The sequence below is a fragment of the Phocoena sinus genome, chromosome 19 (genome assembly GCF_008692025.1).
Source record: "Phocoena sinus isolate mPhoSin1 chromosome 19, mPhoSin1.pri, whole genome shotgun sequence".
Classification (NCBI taxonomy): Eukaryota; Metazoa; Chordata; class Mammalia; order Artiodactyla; family Phocoenidae; genus Phocoena; species Phocoena sinus.
In genome coordinates, this window is record NC_045781.1 from 25,814,129 (window position 1) to 25,835,322 (window position 21,194).

Below are 21,194 nucleotides of genomic sequence, written 5' to 3' on the forward strand. Positions count from 1 at the left end.
CTATAAGTTGTGCCGTGTTCTGTGGGCACCAGGAGTTTCCTTTGAAACCCCGTGGCACTAACATCTGTTAGCTCTTAGAGAACAGAAAGATTGACAAAGAACTGCTGGGGCAGGCAATGGGGAGAGATATTAAGCTCAGGGTTATGAAGTCTCAAAGACAAAGAGGAAAAACCCCAACCGAACTCCAGCCCGCTCCCCAAGGCCCTGTTTTGATGTGGGTTCCCGTCTCCGGAGGCCTTATAAGGCATTGTGCCTGCAGTTCTGGGCTCTGGGCTGGTGCTGGCTGCAGTCTCGGCACCCGGAGGAGCTGCCCTCTCTTCCTGGGGCCCAGCATGGGGCAGAGGAGGGCAGTGCTGGGACTTGGGAGGGAGGCAGGTCCGGATCCTGTGGCCTGAGAGGCCACCAAGCCCGGCCACTAGGCAGGAGGCAGCCTGGCACCAGGCTGGGTGGGGCAGAAGGTCTGGGGATCCAGGAAAGTCTTTGATGAGAATTTGGAGCAGAGGCTGAGTCTGACTGTCCTGGAGGCCAGAGCAGAGGGGGCCTGGCACCAGGGGGCCAGAGTGATGGTTGAGTGGACAAAGGGAGATCACTGCATACCATGCCCCGAGTGTGGGCTTCCTATAGGGCAGTGGTGAGGGGTAAGGGCTGTGGAGCCAGGCAGCCTGCCTTCAATCTTGGCTCTGACACTTACTAGCTGTGTGACCTTGGGCAAGTCACTTAACCTCTATGTGCCTCAGTTTCATCATCTGTAAAGTGGGGATAATAGTGGTTCTACCTCAAAGGACTGCCCTGGGGATTAAATGCAAAGCGCTAGAAACGTGCACCAGGCAGGAGAAGAGCGTGTTTCTCGGTGTCTGCAGGGGCACTTTGGGTCTGGTGAGCTTTGCCTAGCAACGTTCTGGTAGCCATTTGACCATAAGAGTCGGAAGTAATAACAGTAAATACTGTCTGTCGAGCCGCCATCGTGCTATCAGCTGTAATGCTAAGTACTTTTCATGCAATGGCTTGCTCGATCTTCACACCCACCCTGAGACAGTGTGACTGCTCTCATCCCTGTGCACAGCTGGGGAGACTGAGGCACACTGGAGATAAAGCTCCTTCCCCCAGATGACCGGCTTGTGTGATGCAGAGCTGGAATTTGAACCAAGGTCTGAGCAACGCCAGTTCCATGCCCTGCACCCTCCATGCTAGGGTTCCCACTGGGGCTCGTGGCTGTCGAGGGGTACAAGTGCCTTCCTGCAGGATGGTCCTGAGGGCCTGGCCCCAAACCCTGCATGCAGGGCTCCCGGCTGACTCTTGGCCCTGTCCCAAATCTACTGGGGAGGAGCCGTGGGGCTTTTGAGTCCTGCAGGACAGATGGGAGTACTTGGCCCCTGACCCACTGGAGCTGCTGGCTGGGCTGTTTTCTTGCACTTCTTTAAGCGTGATTCTTGGTCCCTGGCAAGTGCCAGGACCCTTGGCCACCTCTGTCCCCATGCCCACAGGAGCCCCGATTCCACTGTACAAGCTCAGGCCAGGCACCGGAAGGAGGTGGCTCAAGTCTTGGCTCTGCTGGTGATCCAGAGCCAGTCGCCTGGCCTCTTGGAGGCTCCTCCTTGTTTAAAGCCAGGGCTATTGGGAGCCCTGTTCTCCAGAGGTTCTGGTGAAGATTCCAGTTGGTCGGTGCCTCATACATCATGAGTGCTTGGTGATGTAAGTGACTGTCATTGGCATCATTTTCCTGTCTCATTCCTTGAGGGTTGGGGCACTTTCTTTGTAGAAAAAAAACAATAGCAATTATACCTCTCACTTTACAAGTTGCAAATCAGTTTTTTGAGCATCTGTTCCTTGAGAGATGGAAAGAGCAGGGCTGCTATGATGATAAAGGGCGACAATATAAAGTGCTCGGCACACAGGAAAGGCACGGTAAGCGTCAGCTCTCTTCTTGTTGTGGTTTATCACCATGCTCATTTTACAGGTAAGTAGATCGAGGTTCGCAGAAGGCAGTGGCTGGCGCCACATCCAGGGCGAGGGCGGCCACGGAACCAGGATGCGATCCTGTGTCTGGCTCAACATTTTACGTTGCCTCTGGCGCAGTGATTCAAAGCTTGAGGACCACAGACACGGCACTCCTCAGGCCCCGGGCCGTCTGGGTCAGTGGAGGAAATGAATTTTTGCCAGAGTTGGGCACCTGCACTGCATTGTGTGTCAGCGGACCACGGCGCTGAGGAGCCTTCGATCTGTTATACAGAGCAGGGTAAGGTTTACCGGAAGAGACCGACCCCAGAACTTGCCAGAACTCTGCTTTAATATGCAGAGACATATCTTTAATATGTCAGAGAGCTGGGTCCTCTCAGCTGACAGTTCTTCTCAGAGAGCATTGAAGCCGTCATCAGAGTGATGACTGTGGGTGTGTTATACACACCGCGAGGCATCGTTACAGGGCTTCCAGACGGCTGCTTTGCTGCTGGTGACATTTGGAGTCTTTAAACTCCTCTGAGTGTGCCAGTAAAAAGATGCAGGTGCCCCAAAGTTTCCACCTCACGGGTCCTGTCGGCCTTGCCAGGAGTGGTCAGGGTGGCACAGAGGTCAGCGCCAGCTCCCAGCCTCCACAAGGCCCCAGCACAATCAGGTGTGTCGTTTCCCTTGAAGATGGTCGCCCGCTCCTGTGAGGAAGCGCTGCCTGCCAGCCTTTCCAGGGAAGCGGCATCCGTCTTCCACTGGCATGAAAGATCGACTCTAATTGGCTGCTGGGGCATCCCAGCCATCTAATGATGCCAACCGAGTGCGGCCCTTTCCTGTCACCGTCTCCCAGTTCCCCTGTCAACTCCAGCTCTGTTAACACAAACAGCCGGTTTACAAGCCCAGGAAGTGTTCGGTGATTATAATAATTGGCAGAGGAGGAGAGAGAAGACATCCTGACTCGAGGAATAAAGCAGCCTGGTTTTGAAGTCCATGGGACACCAGGAGTCTGAATGACCACATTTGAACAACCTCTGAGGAAGAATGTGTAATGCCCCAGAATGATTTGAAAGAAGAAAGAGAACAGAGAAAACCATCTCTAATCCATAAAACGTTAGCTGTTCATCTTTAAAAAACATACATGCAAGAGACTTATCTCCAGCTGTGTCCAATTGATAAGATCAGCTATACAAAGCATTGTTTTTCTTTTGTTAATCAAGGGGAGCTCTGGTTTTTCTTTCAAGCATCTCCAGTGCAGGATTTTTTTTTCTTCTGATTTTTCAAGAAGAGGGTGTTTTTTCTTTTTCTTTATACTTTTTTTCTTTCTTTTTCAAAAGGAGAAGTTGGTGAGAGCTGCTGAGTTTGGGCTTTTTTATTGCTTGCCTTTTTGTGGTTCAAGAAGCACTGCCATAGCATCCTGTGGGCATTAAAAAAGATAAAGCAGTGTGACACCCCGCCCCCCCCAACAACCTCATCTCTCCTCCCCCAAAGAGGAGCATTTCCCAACGTGGGTTCCTCAGAACACAAATCCCATGTGATGCTTCTGAAAAACAAAACTTCATGGTCTAAATAGGTTTGAGGGATGCAGCATAAGCTACTACTTAGATATCTGCAGCATCCGTTACCATAGTAAGTCCTGCAGTAAGGGGTCTCGTCTACCTTTTTTTAAAGTCTTTTTTGATCACTTTACTCCTCCTGGCAGAATACCAATAAGTGCAGAAGATGGTTTGACAAGCGCTAGTCTGTTCTCCTCTGTACCTAGAGTTGTCCTACTGGGGTGGGGTCAGATAGATGGGACCTTTATTGCCATCCCAGAAATTTCCCAGCCTCCCAGCCTGTGGACCAAACAAACTTCCCTTGCCAGCCTGACAACACCTGAGTGGCAGCCTCACCACTGATTGGGAGCAGCTCTGCTACGTGGGATGAGACACCGGACATTTTTAACTCATGCTCGGGGACCAAGGCAAGGCATGTGCATGCAGGCCAGTAGCTGGAAGGTGTATGTGTTGGGGGAGATGCGGGAGGCGTGATTGAAGGTCAGTTGAAGGCGGAGCCTATAGCTTTCTAGATATTGTGCTGAAGAGTTTGGGTTTGTGTTAGGGAGCCCGCTCTATAGCACACCAGGTCCTCTTTATAAACCCACCAAGACAGCCCACCTGGGACCCTCTGGTAGAGGAAGGATCCAAACTGAGGTCTCTTCTTGGGACCCACAGGGGTGACTGTGGTCCCGAGTCCATCAAGTTGGCTCAGAGGGATAGAGGAGGGACATTTTCTGATCTCATCTTTGTCTTTTTCCAGGGTGGAGGGTGGAGCTCCCTTTCCGGGGGAGAAGTGTGGTCCTGTGTAATGTTTTGTGGCGGGCTATAAGCTGAGAATAACTTAGTTCCTAAAAAGTAGTGCAGTAATTAACTTTTCAAGTGTGATAGGATCTACGTAGTTGACCTAAATTCCAATCAGAACAGGGTCCCTGCTTCTTTGCGACCAGCCACACACACGTTCACAATGCCACCTTGACCGTAATGATGCCAGGTTCCTACCTGACCCCAATACTCCTTTAATATCCCTGCTTTTTCTTCCTATAGGAGCTCGTGGGCGAAGTTTTCAGAGAAACGCTCAGTGAGGAGGAAGAGGAAGACTTTCGGTTAGAAGGTATTGGAGTCCATTGCTTTCTTCCCAAAGGCAGTGAGGTGGGGAAGGGCCATCTGGTCTACCTCATGCCCCAAGTACCCTCCAGAAAACTGGCAGACCAGGTGGAGGAGGACAGGACTCTGACTCTCGGTGGGGGTGGGCTGGGAGCAGGTGGGGTGAGAAGCAAGAGGGAAGTGTAGCATCTCGTAGGTCCACTCCGGGAGTGGATTCAGACCACCCAGGCTCACATCCTGGCCCTGCTCCGTGTTAGCCGTGGTGTCTTGAACAGGTTGTTTGACCTCAGCTTCCCCGTTGGCAGTGAGCATAGTGACCACTCATAGGCCCCTCAAGCAGAGTTAGGCATGTAGCGAGCACTGCATGAAGTAGCCCTTGTGTTTCTCTGCTTGTGTCACTCACCTGGAGCACACGGGTATGCGCACACCCACGAACACCCCCAGCCCCTCCCCCGCTCTCCTCTGTAGCTCTCACTCCTTTCTTTCTTCAAGGAGAAGCACTGCATTGTAGAAAGAATTAGGACACTCGAGCAGAGGCCCGGCCAGCCACTGGCATGCTGATTTGACTTTGGGAAGCCATGTACCCTTTCGGAGCCCAAGCTTCCATGTTTGTAGAATGGGAACGAGAGCCTTTTCCTGCCTGATTCCCTGAGCTGGTGAAAGGACCGGATGGGATCAGAAAGCATTTGCTGAAAGGGATAGCGTTTCCCTTTTTTACTCTGAATCAGAGGAGAGCATCACTGAACTGGAGCAGCCTTGTGACAGTAAAGCCCTCTCTGCTGGGACCAGGACAGGCAGCTGTTAGGATAGCTGGGTGCCCAGGGGTCTCTGGGGGGAATCTAGGCCTTGGAGGGCTTGTAGGGCCTTGACAGGAGAGGAGACTGTGCCGGGAGGTTCTGGAGCGGAGCCTGGGCCAGACCCGAGGACTGTGGCCACGTGGGGCCTGAGAGCTGTGATAAATGTAGAATCCCTGGCTCCACCCAGGCTACTGAATCCAGTCTGCCCTGCAATAGGCTCCCCAGATAACTTGTATGCTCATTGTACTTTGAGAAGTGCTATTTTGAGAGATTCGTTCAGTAGCCCGGGAGCTGGAGGCTGGCTGGAGACCCAGATATCTCTCAGACTTTGCTTAAATTCGAGCAGGTCCTGAATAGAAGGGGAGCAGACAGCTCCGTCCAGGCTCTGGGGTGTTTCCCTTGAGCATGTTTGCCTGTGGATCTGGTGACTACACTCAGGGATTCAGTGGCTTTGATTCTCATTGTGCCCTGGGCTCCCCGGAGCCTCAGCTATTATCCTCAGCTCCATGGAAAGACGCTGGGGCTTGGTACCTAGAGTAGATCTGGGGAGTCAGGTAAAGGTCTGCAGGATGTAGGGTCTGGAGGCTGAGGTGGGCTTCAGCACTCATTCCATTTTCTATTCATTTGCTCATTCACCTGGTAACTTAGCAAGTTCATCCTCTTGTTCATTCATCCTTCCATCTATTCCGTCCACCACCTATTCACTATCCATCCAAGCACCCACCTGTCCACTCATCTGTCTATCCATTCATCTACCCATCACTCACTCACCACCCACCCAATAATCCATGAGCTACCCCATCCAGCACTCATCCATCCGTTTGTTGCTCCCCCTGTCACCCAGCCATCACTGCCTATTCATTCATCTACACCCATCCATCAGCTGGCCAGCCTTTATCTATCACCTAGCCACCCATAATCCATCCTCTGCCCATCTCTTCATCATCCATCACTCATTCCTTAACCCATTTAACCATCCTCCAGTTACCATCCGTCTATCTCACCATCTGTCTATCTCTTCATCATTTATTGGGTCCCTGGTCACTACCCCAAATGAGGCACTTCTCTGGCCATTGAGGCTCAGTCTGAAATCATGTAATTGATTTCACATGAGGCATCTTTCCCTGCAGACATGAAATGGCCTGCCCACAGAATCCGCCTTTCTCTGCTTTGTTTGATCTCTCTCGGCAGAGCGTGAGCCCTGTTGTAATGAAGTAGGAAGAGCACTTGGCCTAGGAACCCATAGACCTGGCTCCCCTGCCAGCTCCTGCAGTGACTCGCTGTGGCTCTTGGCCAGGCCCCTCCCTCTTGGGGCCCCTTCGCCCTCTGTGACATGATGCGTGGGGACGTGGACTCTGTGGCTGCTCAGAAGACGTGGGTGCCTTGCAGGGAGGATGAACTGCTGTGGGGTGGTACTTACAAACATTGGTTGATGGATGGGGGATAAATAGGAGGTGCCCGAGGGTCCCAGCTCCTGTCGGGGAAAAGTGTGGAGATTGGTGGCACTTGGTCTGTCCCTACGGCCCACCAGCTGCAGGTCGAGCTTTGAGGGCAGCCTGGGCACCTTGCCAATCACTCATGGTGTCCAGGCACATCAGTGCCACCACTGACGAGGGGAGGGGTTGGGAGCCACTAGCCTGACTCAGTTTCCCAACTGAGGGGTTAGATCAGGTTGCTGGTGGTCAAGTTTCCAGCCCTTTTCTTCAAACAAAAGCTTACACAGAAGCACAAAAGGTAAGACGGACCAGGTTGCCGAGAGATGCGGTGTGTTATATTCAGTATGTTATCTTTTATGTAAAAAAGGGTACCAGACAATACTCTGTATTTCCTTGTATATATGAATGTACACCACATATGTATGTATACTATTGTGTAGCTAGAGGTCTAGACGGACAGAAACAGTAGTTCCTTCTGGACAGGGGAGGAAGAGACTAAAATTGGAAAGCGTGGTCAGAGGATCGTAGTATTAACTGTAATTCACGTTTTACGTTTTACGAGAAGAATGTGATCATATATTCCTTTGAAATGAAAGACTAATAACAGAATTAAAAAGTGAAAATAGTGTAAATATAGCAGTAGGGTGGGACTGCTCTGGGCCTGCCTGTGTGGCCCCTGAGACTCCTTGGAGGTGATGCTGGCCCCAGTGACCGTCTGTGGTTCTCCGGCCACCGTTGGCGCCAGGTCCGAGGCGCCCCCTCCTGCCCCAGGATGAAGGACATGGCTGTGGACGGCAGGCCACCCCATGGCTAAGCCTGGTGAGAGTAGCTCTGCCGAGTCTGGCCACGGAGAAGCGTCCACCTGGCCTGGAGCTGGGGCTGCGGGCATCCCTCTGTGCCTCGGGCCAAGGGAGAGCAAGCTGAATCCTGAATCTCTTCTTTGTCTTCCTGTCGACCAAGTTCATTGCCTCTTGGCTGGCTGGAGGGCTGTTAAGGGAAAAAAAGGCCATCTGAGGCGTGAAGATAAAAAGAAGTCTTTTAGCCATCCCTGGAGAGGATGGCTTTAGCTCCTGCGTTGTTATGTAAAGCCGGCCCTAATCCAGCGTCTTAACTGCCTTAACTGGCCAGCTGGGAGCTCACGGGATGGGAGATTAAGGCTGGGCTTGGAGCTAGGGCTGGGGCTGTGAGCTCCTTTTGAACTGTGCAGAGAACAAAGTAAGCATGAAAAGTCCCGCGCTCCAGAGCTGGCCGGGTGTGGAGGGCGGGACCCGCGGCTGGGGGGCTGGGGGGTGGCGGGGTGGCCAGAGGACCTTCTTCTGCTGACCCAGCAGGGCGCTGAGGACTGGGGAGGGTCATCCCACACTTCACTCCAGTGCCCACCGACGTCCCCACCTCCCCAGTTGGGCAGGACGACAGGTGGTGGCAGCCTGTGGCTTGTGGCCCGAGGTGGACATTGGTGTTAGGCCTCCGGGAAGCACTGTGTCTGGGGGTGTCCTCCCGACCCAGCAAAGACTGAAGTACTGTTCCTGTCAGGAGGGAGAGACCTGTAAATGGTCACAGGCCCCTTCTCTCCAGCGTCTTAGCTCTCTCCCACCTCTCACCCTCAGCCTCTGCCCTCTGAGTCTCAGTATCGTGGCTGTTTCTTGTCTGTTGACCTCTTTGCTTGGAGGGGACAGCGGGCAGAGTGCAACCAGCTTGGCATCTTCCATAGAAAGTTGACTCCACAGAACCCAGTCCTGCCTTCATTAAGGACCAAAAGCCGCTGAGTCAGGCAGCCCTTCCCACGGGGACCAGGCCGTCCCTCCAGGCTCCCAGGGCTGCTGCCAGGCAGGCCTCCATTTGGCCCAAGCCGGCTTTCTCCTGGCAGAGTCCGTGGGGGTCTCTGCTTCCCTGGCCGTGGTCCTGCCGAGCAGAGCAGTGGTGTTGGGACTGAGACCCGGACGGCTGAGCAGCCCCACTGTGAGTCCAGGGCCTGTCCCAGTCTGCATGGCTCAAACTTTGTCTTCCTGCAACCCCATCGGAGCGCATGAGAGGCACCCTTCTCCCTTTATTCTGAAGTCAGACCCCAGATCCAGCCTGGCTTTACCACCACTCACTGTGTGACCTTGGGAGAGTCACTTAACTTCTCTGTGCTTCAGTTTCTTGTTGGGGGCAGTCATAGTATTCCTTCCTCAGAGTTCCTGTGCAGATGGCGAGGTTATATAAGCCCCGAGAACAGCCCTGGTTCAGAGTATGCCCGTGTCTGTGAGCTGTCCTGACTCTTGTCTCGTGGGTTCCTCTTTCTTGAGGGGGAGCCAACTGGTGTTTGTAATTATTTACTAGTCCAGATCAAAGAAGACCTATTTTCAAAGCTTCTTTAATCCTATTAGACTCTCTGAGTGTCTCCTATCACTCTCAGTGCACAACATAGCCTGGCAGGCCATAAGTGCTCAATAAATACAGATCTTCCTTGACTTATGATGGGGTTACGCCCCGATAAACCCATTGTAAGTTGAAAATATCGTTAGTCGGAAGTGCATTGTGTACAGCTAACCTACCGAACATCATAGCTTAGCCTTGCCCACTTTACATTAGCCTACACTTGGGCAAATCATCTAACACAAAACCTATTTATAATCAAGTCTTGAATAGCTCCTGTCCTTTATTGAATGCGGTACTGGAAGTGAAAGACAGAATGGCTGTCTGGGTACAGAATGGTTGTAAATGTATGGATTACTGACCCTCGTGATCGTGTGGCTGACTGGGACCTGGGACCCACTGCGGCTGCCCAGCATCACAAGAGGGGTTGTACTGCGTGTATCGCCGGCGCGGGAAAAGATCCAGCTTTGAAATTCGGAGTAAGTTTCTACTGATTGTGTATCATTTTTGCACCATTGTAAAGTTGAAAAATTGTCAGTGGAGGACGTCATGACTGTGCTCACAAGAAGAACGAGGCCAACACCGTGAAGTCACTGGAGTCAGGCCCCCAGGCAGGCCCCATGTGCCCCCACTCCAGTCCATCCAGGCTCCCAGGTATGAGATGTCAACCATTCACAGAGCAGAGGAGCCCTTGGGAGGCCGTTAGTCCCCTTCCTTTGCGGTAAGAAATCTGAGGCCCAGAGAGGGGATGTGACCTGTCCAAGGTCACACAGCAGACTGAGGACAGTCTCTTCCTCACTCAGCAAGTATTTACTGAGTACCTGCTGCAGGTGTGGGGCCTTGCTGGGCTCTGGGTTCGAGCCACCCACGAGGTCGGCAGACCTTGCTGTCAGGGTGTCGACATGGAGGAGGCAGGGTAGTGGATAAATAAGCCAGGGAGTGAGCACACAAGGCTCTGGGAGTGGCGCTCTGTGAGGAGGTGACACCCAGGGAAGGGTGGAGTGTGACAGGCCTCTCTGAGGAGGTGACATTTCAGCAGACATGCAGGTACCAGGAACAAGCCACCACGGGAGAATGTGAAGGATGAGCCGAACCCCAGATGGGAGGAACGTGGGGCTTAGGGGAGCACAGAGGGGAGGCCCATGTGGCAGCAGGAGACCCGGGGGATGAGCATGGGACCACGGGCTTGGGTTTCACGCTGCTTTTGGAGAGAAACTGTGGGAATGTTTGAGGCAGAAGAGTGCCAGATTCTGACTTCCACATTCACCAGTTAATTGTGGCTCCTGGGAAGGTTGGGTCATTCCGAGGAAGGAAGGAAGCAATGAAAACAGGAGGTGATTGCGATAGTGCAGGGGAGAGGTGATGGCCTTGGCCTAGCCTGGGGCTGAGGGGCTGGAGAGAAGTGGATGGGTCTGGGGGAGAGGGGGGAGGCCTGGGAGACAGGAGGTGGACGGTCGCGGGGGAGGGAAAGAAAGGGATCCGGGCACACCTTAGAGTTTTGGCTTAAGGAACTAAGGAAATGTTGCTGGCACTTCTGCGGTGGAGGTATTGGCAGGTGACAGTCAAGGCTTTTGTTTCTGGATATGTCAGTTTCAAGATGCCTGTTTGACCTGCAGGTAAGGGATGCTGAGTAGACAGTTGGACACCGAGTCTAGGGTTCAGGGATCATTTGGGGAAAAGAGAGAGAGAGACAGAGAGCCAGAGAGAGAGAGGGAGAGAGTGAGAGAGTGAGGACTTCTCAGGAAGTGGCCACAGATAGCTCCATGGGAGTCCTGGGTGAGGCTTGTCAATTGGTGGGGCTGGCCGGTGGTTCCCATAAGTCTGGGAGGAAGGGGAGTTCACTGCAGAGCAGCAGGGACCCCCAGACAGAGGGGGCAGGCAGGCCACACCCCGCTGGCTTCTCTCCCTCAGTTCAGAGCCTGTCCTGCCGGTGAGTGTCAGTCGCCCAGACTCCACTCCAGTGCAGTCCCCCCAGAAGCCCGGGCTTCAGCCGTGACAGCAGTTTCTCTCAAGTCTGTTCTTCATAAAAGCTCAGCTTGAACAGTGGAAATTCTGACTGGTGTCAGATACCGAGGAGGCTTTCATAGTTTCAAGTAGCTCGGGGTTAGATTTTAAAAGTTGAATTTCATCACATGTTTTAACTTGGGCGGGGATGGGGGAGAGTGGAAGGGACATGATATTTTTAGCCCAAAGAAGGCTTTTTTCCCTTTCCCTCTCCCTCTCCCGGCGTTTCCCCCTCCTTCCCCCAACAGATGTTTCGTCTCAATCCTATTCAAACCTCAAAGCAGAGTGGCCATCAACCTTATGCTCTGATGAGAAAAAAAGGCCAGAATGCTATGTGTTGGGAAGGGTTTTTTTTTTTTTTTTTTCCCCTTTCTTCTTTCCCCTCAGTCACAACTGGCCCTTAAATAAAATCTACTTACAGAAAAATGTAACCTGGGGAAGCAGGAGTGAGGAGAAAAAAACCCAGGAAGGGGTAGACACCTGCTGGTGGTGCCAGAAACCAGCTTCGAGAGTATTTCACTGGGTCAATTATGTGTTGCTGTTGGTTTTGTTTTTCCTGAAAAGCAAGGGCTCCAAGTGATGGACAGTTAAGTCAGGATTCTTTGGGTTCTTTTGGATATGCAACCCAAACTCGCTTAAGATCTGGCTCATGAAATTGAAAAACTCTGGGGTAGATCTTGCCTAAGAAGGGCTGGTTGGATCCAGGAGCTCAAACCATGTCATCAAAACACACACGCATACACACACATAGTTCATCCTCTCTCCCTCCATCATCTCTCCCTCTGCCCTCTGTTAGTCTCTCCCACTAAGGTGGCCAAGATGACTACCCTGATCTGGGTGCTCACAACCTACAAGCTGAGCTATCACAGGTGAAAGAGAGCTCCCAAGTCCATTATTTCTTGCAGAAGTTTGATTCTTACTTTACTGGACAAAGTAGGTATAGATTTTGTGGGACCCAAGCTTATCCAGTTTGGCGGGGTCTTCTTTAAGAAAAAGAAGACATGCTTCTCTTTCATAACTATGAACCAGTTATATACAAATATATGTATTTATATATTACTGTTTACAATATCTTTCCCACTAAACCTAAATAAATATATCCCCAACTCACCCTCCCCTTAGCGTGATTCCAGAAATGCTCGTGTTCACTCCAATACCATGTGACACAAGGGGACGTGTGGGAAGTCAGAATGGGAAGAGACAGTGTTCTTAACCGATTGAGGATAAAATATCTAATTTTGAAAGTGCCACAAAAACAAGCAAACAACCAATGTCAACACATTCCAACTTGGAAGAGGCCCGTGCAAGCGAGAGGCCCAGAAGCTCTAGCTTCGTTAGCTCCACGATGAACTGTCCTTTGCCACTGAGCTAAGTCACAGGGCCATCAGGATGAAATAAGCTGGTCGGGTCTGGGTGCTGGGCGCATCCCGGAAGCTCGGAGTGGGATCAGCCCCTGGTAAACCAGATGGATTGAGATGGGGGAGGGGTGGCCCCTAGAGAAAACCCAGATGCTATTATCAGAAGGGGAGAATGGTTGTGGGACAGGCAGGAACAGGTGTTAACTATCGTTGTGTGACAGAATGGAGAGAACAGTGGCTGGGGGGGCAGGAAACTGGGATTTTAGTTTTCTGTTCCTACACCGTCTGCGTTCACATCCTGATTGTGCTGCTTCCTGTTGTTTCATTTTGATGGCGATGATGACGAGACACTTCTACGTAGGGTGACAGGCACTGTAATGTATGTTGGAGCTGCAGCAGGAGTATTCAGTCAAATGAATAATGAAAATAACAGTATAATCGGGGATCACTGAGCAGGGAACTCTAACCTAGCCCCTGAGGGCATGAGGGCATTTCTTCTCAGAGGTAGGGACGTTTACAGTGAAGACCTGAAAGGTGGACGGGAGTTGGAGAGACAGAAAGAGTGTGCTCTTGGTGGGGGAAAAGCAGCTCCGTGGAGAGATGGGGCTGAGAGACAGCAGCTGGCAAGTGGCTCAATCAAGTTTGCTTTTTACACTTCGTTCCCTCTTGTAAAATGCAAACGGTAACACACCCCGCATGGTGCTATTAAGAGGACTTAGTGGAATAACGTGTGCACCCACTAACTTTACCAGCTTCCACGTACAGCCCGCTGCTCTGTGCAGGGACAGATAGATTTGTGTATCTCTAGACCCTCGTTCCCCGAGGAGCGCCTCATGCAGATAATGCAAGAAACCATTTGGCCTGGAATGCACATATGATATCTTTCTCTTTTTACTGGCAGTAGATTTACCCTCCTAATTATATTTGGCATAGGCTAATATTAAAATTCATCTGCATTCCCTCTAACAGCTGCTTTCGGAGGGTTGGGGAGTCAGAAACATCCTGGCAAGCCACCCTGAGCCTAAAATATTTGTGGCAGATAATCTGCATGTGGACAATTGAGAAAGGCCTGTGGCTACATTAAGGCCAGGGTCCAAACTCCCGCCAGAAGCTCTGGCTTGTGTTAAATCTTACTTACATTGTATCAACTGAGAAGAACTTGCCAGGTAACCAGGCTAAGAGAGGTGTGCACCTGGCATTTCAGCGTTAGTAATTTCTGGTCTTTGGTGGGGTTGATTTAATCATACATGTTTCAAATTTGTCTCTTCTTCCAAAGTTTAATATCAACCAGGCCTTTCTGGATTGTGTTAAAATAAGCTGGCATTGGCTGATATCATCCAGGGTTTGGGTTTTAGCCGACGTCTGGGATTCAGGAACAGACCTACCCTTTTTAAACCACCCCCTTTCCCATGCCAGTTCGCAGTCTCAATCACACCAGAATTCATGGTGTTTGTTATGCAGCCTGCCTTCCGTCCACCTGTGGGTGGGGTTTGCTGCAGTGGACCTCGCTGGGATGGAATATCTGCTCTGTGCACGTACGGTACGTGCTAGGCACTGTGGGCAGCCCAGGAGGCAGCAGCTAGCAGAGCCAGCTCTCTCGAGAAACTTGCATTCTGCCTGCGTGGATGTGACCGGCTCCCATGAAGCCATCAGGAGATCCCAGATAGGACTGCAGACTGAATGGGTTTAGACAGCCCTCTGCTAGCAACAAATGCATTTGTACAAATTGGAAAAAGGAGCCCCTCCTCCAGACATCTTTCTGCCATCTGTCCGAAAACGGTCACAAGCAATACACAAATCTAGGATGTCCGGCATGTGAACAGCGCCCCCTTGAGTTGTACCGTGCACAGCCGGCTTCTTAGAGCCGGTCTCCCAATGACCCCAAATGACCCTGACCCCAAGGCCAGGAGTGGGGGAAGAACCCTGGGGCGCTCATCCTGCTCAGGAGGGTGGGGCCTCAGGAGGCTGGATCTGTTTAATTTCACAGCCCTTCTTCTTCTCATGCTTGGGCGGCGCCAGCTGTCAACAGTTCAGGCTGGGTGGGCTATGCCATCCTGCTCCCTGGGTCACTGCTAAACAGTCCCGAGAAAGTGACCGTGGCTCTCCCAGCGTGAAGTCCCAAATAAGCCTCAGATGCCTCCCATTAGGTCCCTGGGTGGGTGTCAGGGACCCACGATCAGAGTTGTGCCCATTCCGGCATTTCCTACTCTCCGCGGTGCTCAAGCACTCTCCTGTTTCTCTCTCTCTTCCGCCCCACCCCCACCCCCTTTTTTTAAACTGGGGGAGGGGAGAGGGAAGAGACTGTCTTTGATCTCAGCGGAGGAAAAAAGTCTGTTCTGTTCAGGCTTTTGGCTAACACAACAAACAGTGTTTAAAATTTAACTTTGCTTAATTAATTAGTAATTCTGTTTAATGCTGTCTGATCTCCCTCCAAAAGGTATTTTGAAGCTTGAGAAGGGAACATCAAAGGGAGCCGGGTGAAGATGGTCAAGTAATGCATTTAATCTGGCAGTTGCTAGGGGTGGAGAGATGCCAGGCTGGGAGCTAATGTGGGACAGAGCCATCATCTGGTAAACACAGACGGCCGGCTGGCTCCTCGTGGCTGTGGCCGTGGTGAGAGGAGGGATAGGGAACAGCTTCCAAAGAGAAGGAGCTCCACACGCTGCCCCAGACTTGTTTGAGCTGAGACCTGGTTTTAAGAAAGCAGAGTTGACGTTTTCTTTCTTCCATGGCTACTGTGTATGGTTGGGCAGGTTGTGGACTGCACAAGGATTTCCAGTCAAGCAGGTGAGCAGCAGGTGAAGCCTGCACCCTGCCTATCAAGGATGTATCCTCGTAGGTGTGCAGAGCTGCACTTAACCTAAGGCACAGTCCACATGGTTTACTGTAAAGGGCTGGGAAAGTACATGTTTTAGGCTTTGTGGGCATTAGAGTCTATGTTGCAGCTACTCAACTCTGCTTCACCATAGACAATGGATGTGAGTGTCTCTGTGTCCCAGTAAAACTTTATTTACAAAAACAGGCGGTGGGTTGGCTTGCCTCTCGGGCTGTAGTTTGCCAACCCCTGCTCTAGGTCACCAAGGGTTCTTCATAGGCGAGTGAAAGGCTTTGGTTCCTCCTCTCTCTGTCCCTTCCCTTCCTTTTTCTCCTACCCCTTGCACGGCTTTGCTTCCTGCTTTCAAATTAGCAGTGTTGTTACTGTTGCAATTGAAGAGTGATCAGAGTCCCCCTGAAACTATGCCCCGCAAAAGATCACCTCTGGGGGCGGGGCGTGGGAAACCTGCTGGGCTGCACAGGAATAGGAGACAGGGAATGCGCTTGGACTCTGGTGCTAAAACCCATCTTGACAAAAATATCTCCAGTTGATTGGACCCAGGCAGCCTGTGGCGAGCCCCACTCACCCTTCTCCCACCTGCCCATGTGCCCGAGGACAGATGCACGGAGGGAGGGCGATTTGTTCTGCACAGGGGTGGCTGGGGCAGGTGGCGGGTTTTCGTTGTTTGCTTTCAGTGGGTTATGTGGATGGAGAAGCAGGGTCCCTGAGTCCCAGCCCAGGCCTCTGGCATTGGGGTCTGCATGGCTTGCTGACTGGTTATCTGCCACCTCTTCTGGCCGCTGGGCAGGGGAGAGTGAAAGAGAGAAAGACTTTCTTTGGTGGGGACAAAGGGGCGCTGACTGTTCCTGGCCCCCAGACCCCAGGGCAGATGGCTTGCAGTCAGTCCTACTACCCGGCTGTACCTGTCCCCATGCTGAGAATCGGCCCCGGCTGGGTGTCCAGGTGGTTTTCTGAGCTAGGGTGGCATGAGGGATCAGACCCCCCTGGTGAAGAAAGGACAAAGCCCTGGTCTTTGGAGAGGACATACGATGAGGATAAGGGATGGAGGGGGATGTCCCTCTCCTCCCTGGGAGAGGAGAAAGGAAGGCAGGAGGGGAGGACCTGAGGAAGGACCGGGCTGTTTGGGTGTCAAGGGGAGGGGTGGTCCTGAGAAGGAGAGAGCAGGGACAGAGGTTTCTTTTCTTTGGGTTTTATCAAGTGGAACTTGAAAAGCAACATTGAACCTGAAGGTGGTTTTCTGATAACTTCCCTTTGAACTTGAAGTTTGGTTTCGATAAGCCTGGCCGGCTTGCATCTCCAGCCAGGACTTCGGCAGAGGGAGGCAGCAGCTTTGAAGATGGAGCTGGCCTTTGTTTTTCTTCTTTTTCTTTTTCTTCTTCCCATGATGGTGGCAGCTCTGGCCCAGCAGTGCACTGATAGATTTGAGATGGAGGGATCAGGGTGGCGCAGGCCGTATGCTTGGCTGTCCTTGGGTTACTGGCCAGTCTCCCACCTGAGTTCCCTGGGGCTCGGCGTCACACCAGAGCGGGACGCCTTCTGGCCCTGGAGGTGTTTGCTTTGGAGGAGCAGGGAGGGCTGGACTTGGTTTCATCCACTACCCCAGGAGCGGTCAGCACCAGTGACCTTCCCCTTGCAACTGCCCCAGTGATGAGGATGCCAAGTGCCCCCACCCCGGAGGAGCCAGATCTTTTAGGTTTATTCTCATTGGCCTCATTCTGTGAAACGACCAGGGAGGAGCCAGGGTCTGTGACTGAGATGGTATCTCTAGCCAGAGCCCCTGACAGCTCTAGGGAGTTGTTGCCTTGCTGCGGGGAAATGCAGAGCCGGGGGCTCCCTGCATCCCACTGGGTGTGAAGAGAAGGACAGGGACACCCGGCAGTGGCTGCCTCAGCCCCCAGGCCCAGCCACGAGGGGAGCTGTGATGGAGCCGGGTCAGTCACTGGCTGCCATAGCCTTCCTGTCCCCGCCTGTCTGGCCTGTGACTGGAGCATCCTTATCTTTATCTCCTTCCCCCCTGCCCTGCTCCCTACCCAGGCTGATATGACACTTTGTGTCTGTTTGTATCCCAAAGCCTCAGTTTAAAAAAAACTTAGCTGCCCACTTCATGATTCCTAAAAGATTAAACGTGTCGGGACATCATTCCCCAGACATGACTACTAATGGCTGGACCCCGTGTGCTGGCCCTGGCTGGGTCTGTCTTTGCCCTTTCGGTCATAGCTCCTTGAATCCACACAGGAATCCTCTGGGGAGGGGACTGTTATCATCCCCATTCTACAGTTGAGGAAACTGAGATGTCTAGAGAAGTTACGTGACCTGCCCAGGGCCACACACGGTGTCGGGAGGGTCAGAACCCAAGCAGAGACTAACCTGTCCCTGGGCTGGCACCAAGTCTCCTGAACCAAGCCGGGAATGGCCTGGAGTGGTCGAGAGCATGAGCCAGGTCGCTTGGGTTCAAATCCCAGCCCCGTCAGTTAGTAGCAAAGCACTTAGCCTCTCTGTGCCTCAGTTTTCCCATCTGGAAAGTGGAGCTGATAGCAGTAGCTGCCTCACAGGGTCACTGTGAGGACCGAGTGAGCCCCTGAACGGTGTAGTCAGCACTGTGTGAGGTCACTGCCTCGTCTTCATGCACGGAGGCCACCAAGCTGTGCGGGGCCCCACGGGAAGTGCTTTGGATAGCTGCTGGGCCCACGGGGCGGAAGTGGAGCGGGAGGGCTGGGGAACTTCCCCAGCAGCCACTCCTGGGTCCTGGTATGCAAAGGTGTGTGAGTGCGGTGTAAGGACAGGTCGGGGGGGGGGAGGCAAAGCCCCCCACCTAGTTTCCTGGCCTGGTGGCTGCATTTCTCCAGGCTCCTGACTTCCCAAGAAAGTCCACCCATGGTTGGGGCCACTGCCCAGTCATCTCAGCTCCTTACATGGCCCTCCTGGGCCACCCTGAGTCAGGCATAAGGGGACAGTTCCTCAGGTGGGAGCCAGGCTCCATTTGCTCCCCTGTAAAACAGGACAACAGAATCACTGCCCCAGGGCAGCTGAGGGAATCTAAAGAGAGGAGCTGTGAGGCTGTTTTGGAAAGCACATTTTTGAGCAAACTTGAGTCCCCTTTATCAGGCAGAGACAGAAGGGGCTGAAGGGGTCTTGCGGGACTTTCAAGATCTGAGGGAACCTCGTGGGCTGGGTCCTAGCTCAGAGATGATGGCTGCTCCCCTGCACTGTTCTCCTGGCACCTGTTAGGGGTATTCACGGGAAAACGGTGTCCACAGGACCCGGGCTTTCATGCCCACCTTCCCACTGCTCCTGGGAGGACGCACAAGGACCATAGAACCCTCTGCTCAATACCTTTGGCAGAGGGAGGACCCTCTAGGTGAGCAGAGGCAGAATGAAAGGCCCGGGGTGAGCCGGCTCCTGAAGATACCATGGTGTGCCTGCCTGCGTGTCTGTGTGCGCGTGTGTGCTCGTGTATATGCCCCTCGCCTACCCCAGTGAACTCCATTTCTATCACTCCCCATTTCTGTCCCTCTTCCTGACCACCCGCCAGTGTGCCCAGGCAGGTGGCATCTTCGAGGACACCACGATGTCCTCCTGGAAGGCAGAGACTGCAGAAAGTGGCTGTGGTCCAGAGCGCCCCCTGGGGGCTCCAAAAGCACCTGTCTGCCTTCATTCACTTGCCCTTTGGCCCAGCACTGCCCTGGGTGGCCTCAGAATGCAGAGAACAGAGGCCTGAGAGGCCCACTGGGGTGACCTGAGCAGCGGGCAGAGAGGCACCCTGGGAAGAGGGTCTCCCCTGGGGCAGCCCTGGGCATTAACAGGGCCAGAGGACAGAGCAGTTGGACTGCAGCAAACCGGCAGGGCAGAATGGGCCCCACACCATGGCGAGGACATCCTCGGGACAAAGCCACAGGGAGCTGGTGGCCCCGCAGCCCGGCACCTGGGCTTGGGAGGCTCGGGACCCACCTCCTCACGCTTTCTTCCTCGCCTCTCCCTGCAGTGGCCCTGCCTCCCGAGAAGACGGACGGGCTGGCCAGTGGAGATGAGAAGAGGATGGACAAGACAGGCGAATCCTGCCCGGGCTCCAAGAAGCAGCTGAAATTCGAAGTAAGTTTCCTTTCCTGGTGCTGGGCCCTGGATGGAGATGTTTTCTCTTCTCGGTGCTGCTTTTCGAGGAGGGAAGCTGAGGCCCATCCAGATTTGAAGGCCCCTCCCCTCCTAGGTGAATAGCCGCCCTCTGGGAGAGGTTTCTACTGCTACCTCTGGGGCCGCCCCAGCTCAGCTCAGGCCCTGGGGACTCCCCTCTGCCCTCCCTTCTCAGCTTGGGGCCCCTCTCAACATGGAGTGGTGGCCAGAGGATGCCCCTGGGCTGTGGCCTGGTGGCCTGGGGGAAGGACAGGAGAGTGAACAGGGGAGACGGCACCCTGGCCCTGGTGCTGCTGTTACTGCCTGGGTGACCACCCTCTTCTCTGGGCCTCAGTTTCCTCATTGGTGAAAGAAATCTTTGCTTCTAGCTCCCAAGGCTGTTCTGGGGAGCATGTGGGGACTCCCAGGTGGGGTGTGGACGACCAGGAGACCTGGGGCAGGTCCCTGACTCTGTCTGGGACTCAGGTGGTCAACACCAAAGGGGACATGCGCGCCCAGAGCCCACAGTCTGTCTGTCCTGCCTCCCCGAATGGAATATGAAGCTCCTTCTGTGTACCAAGCACAGGGCCAGGTGCTGAGAGCAAGACCTAGACCTGCCCTCAGGGAGCTTACCGGCTCCTCCCCGCCCTCCTTTTACCCTCACCTCCTTCCTCCTCTGTTCCCTTCATGAGATCACTAGGGCATAGCTCTGGGGCCAGCAGGTGGGGGACAGTTCCCAGCTCTGCCGCTGCCTCACTTGCGCCCCCCACGCCGTGAAATGGCGATATCTATCTTATTGGGATGTCGGAAGCATGCATCTCAAGTGCTTAAAAGGGTGTTCAATTCAGAATGAGTACTTCCTTTCCTCCTTCCAACCAGTGTTGATTGACAACTGCGGGTACCAGGGAACCCGGCAGTGAACTGGACATGGTTCCTGCTCTCATGGAGCACAGCATGGCAAGGGGGACAGATGAGTGACCTGGGCCCAGTAACTGCACAGTTGGTGACGTGATGGGGATCTGGGAGCATGGAGGGGGACAGGGAGGTCACCTAAGTGAGGCCGGAGGGCTGCGGGGTGATGGGCATTTTGGCAGTCCAGACGCTCGATGCAGTGCCCGGAGGAGGGAGCCGTGGCTGCAGGCAGAGGTTGGAGGGGGCGAGTGTCGATGCTGAGCCTCTGGGCATAGGAGCACGGGTTGGGAGAGGTGACGCACGGGGGGTAGCCTTTGGTCTCAGGAGGACACTTCTGGTGGAGGGAAGAGCACGGCAGAGTCCTGGAGGCTTGGCAGGGCCGGCGGGCTGTGCGGGACAGCAAGCTGCATCGTGCAGGGAGTCGGGGGGATGATGCAGGGGTGTGGGTAAGACAGGTCACTGAGGGTCCTGGATGCGGGAGCTCAGGGGTCAGGTGGCATCTAGTTGAGGAGCTGTGGGTGCTAAGCTTCGTCCTGAGCTCCCCGACCCCGGGTCCCTGCAGGTCTTCTGGGGGTGCTCGGCAAAGCCAATGCCAAGCCCAGAGGCAGAGGGAAGGCCCAGACCCAGACGTCTTCCCAGGAAGCCCAAGTGGGTCCGCTTCCGGAGTGGGGCCGGCTGTTGCCTGTGACTCATCCATGGTCCCAGAGGAAGACTCACCTGAGAGGTCCGGGGCTGGGGGGACAGGAAGGTGCACGTGACAGAGGTCACGGGAGGTGGGGGTAGTTACTTAACCCGTGTTTCTG

The 21,194-nt window shown here is 53.6% G+C and overlaps 1 protein-coding gene across 2 annotated transcripts in view; it reads left to right on the top strand.

The window, feature by feature from the left end:
• The window catches only part of NKD1 (NKD inhibitor of WNT signaling pathway 1), an 85,481-nt gene that overhangs the window by 51,366 nt on the left and 12,921 nt on the right, over positions 1–21,194 (top strand). For both annotated transcript variants that reach the window (XM_032614385.1, XM_032614384.1), the window contains exons 4-5: positions 4,524–4,590; positions 19,355–19,461. In XM_032614385.1, the coding sequence (XP_032470276.1) occupies positions 4,524–4,590; positions 19,355–19,461 (174 nt within the window). The remainder of the gene's footprint in view (positions 1–4,523; positions 4,591–19,354; positions 19,462–21,194) is intronic.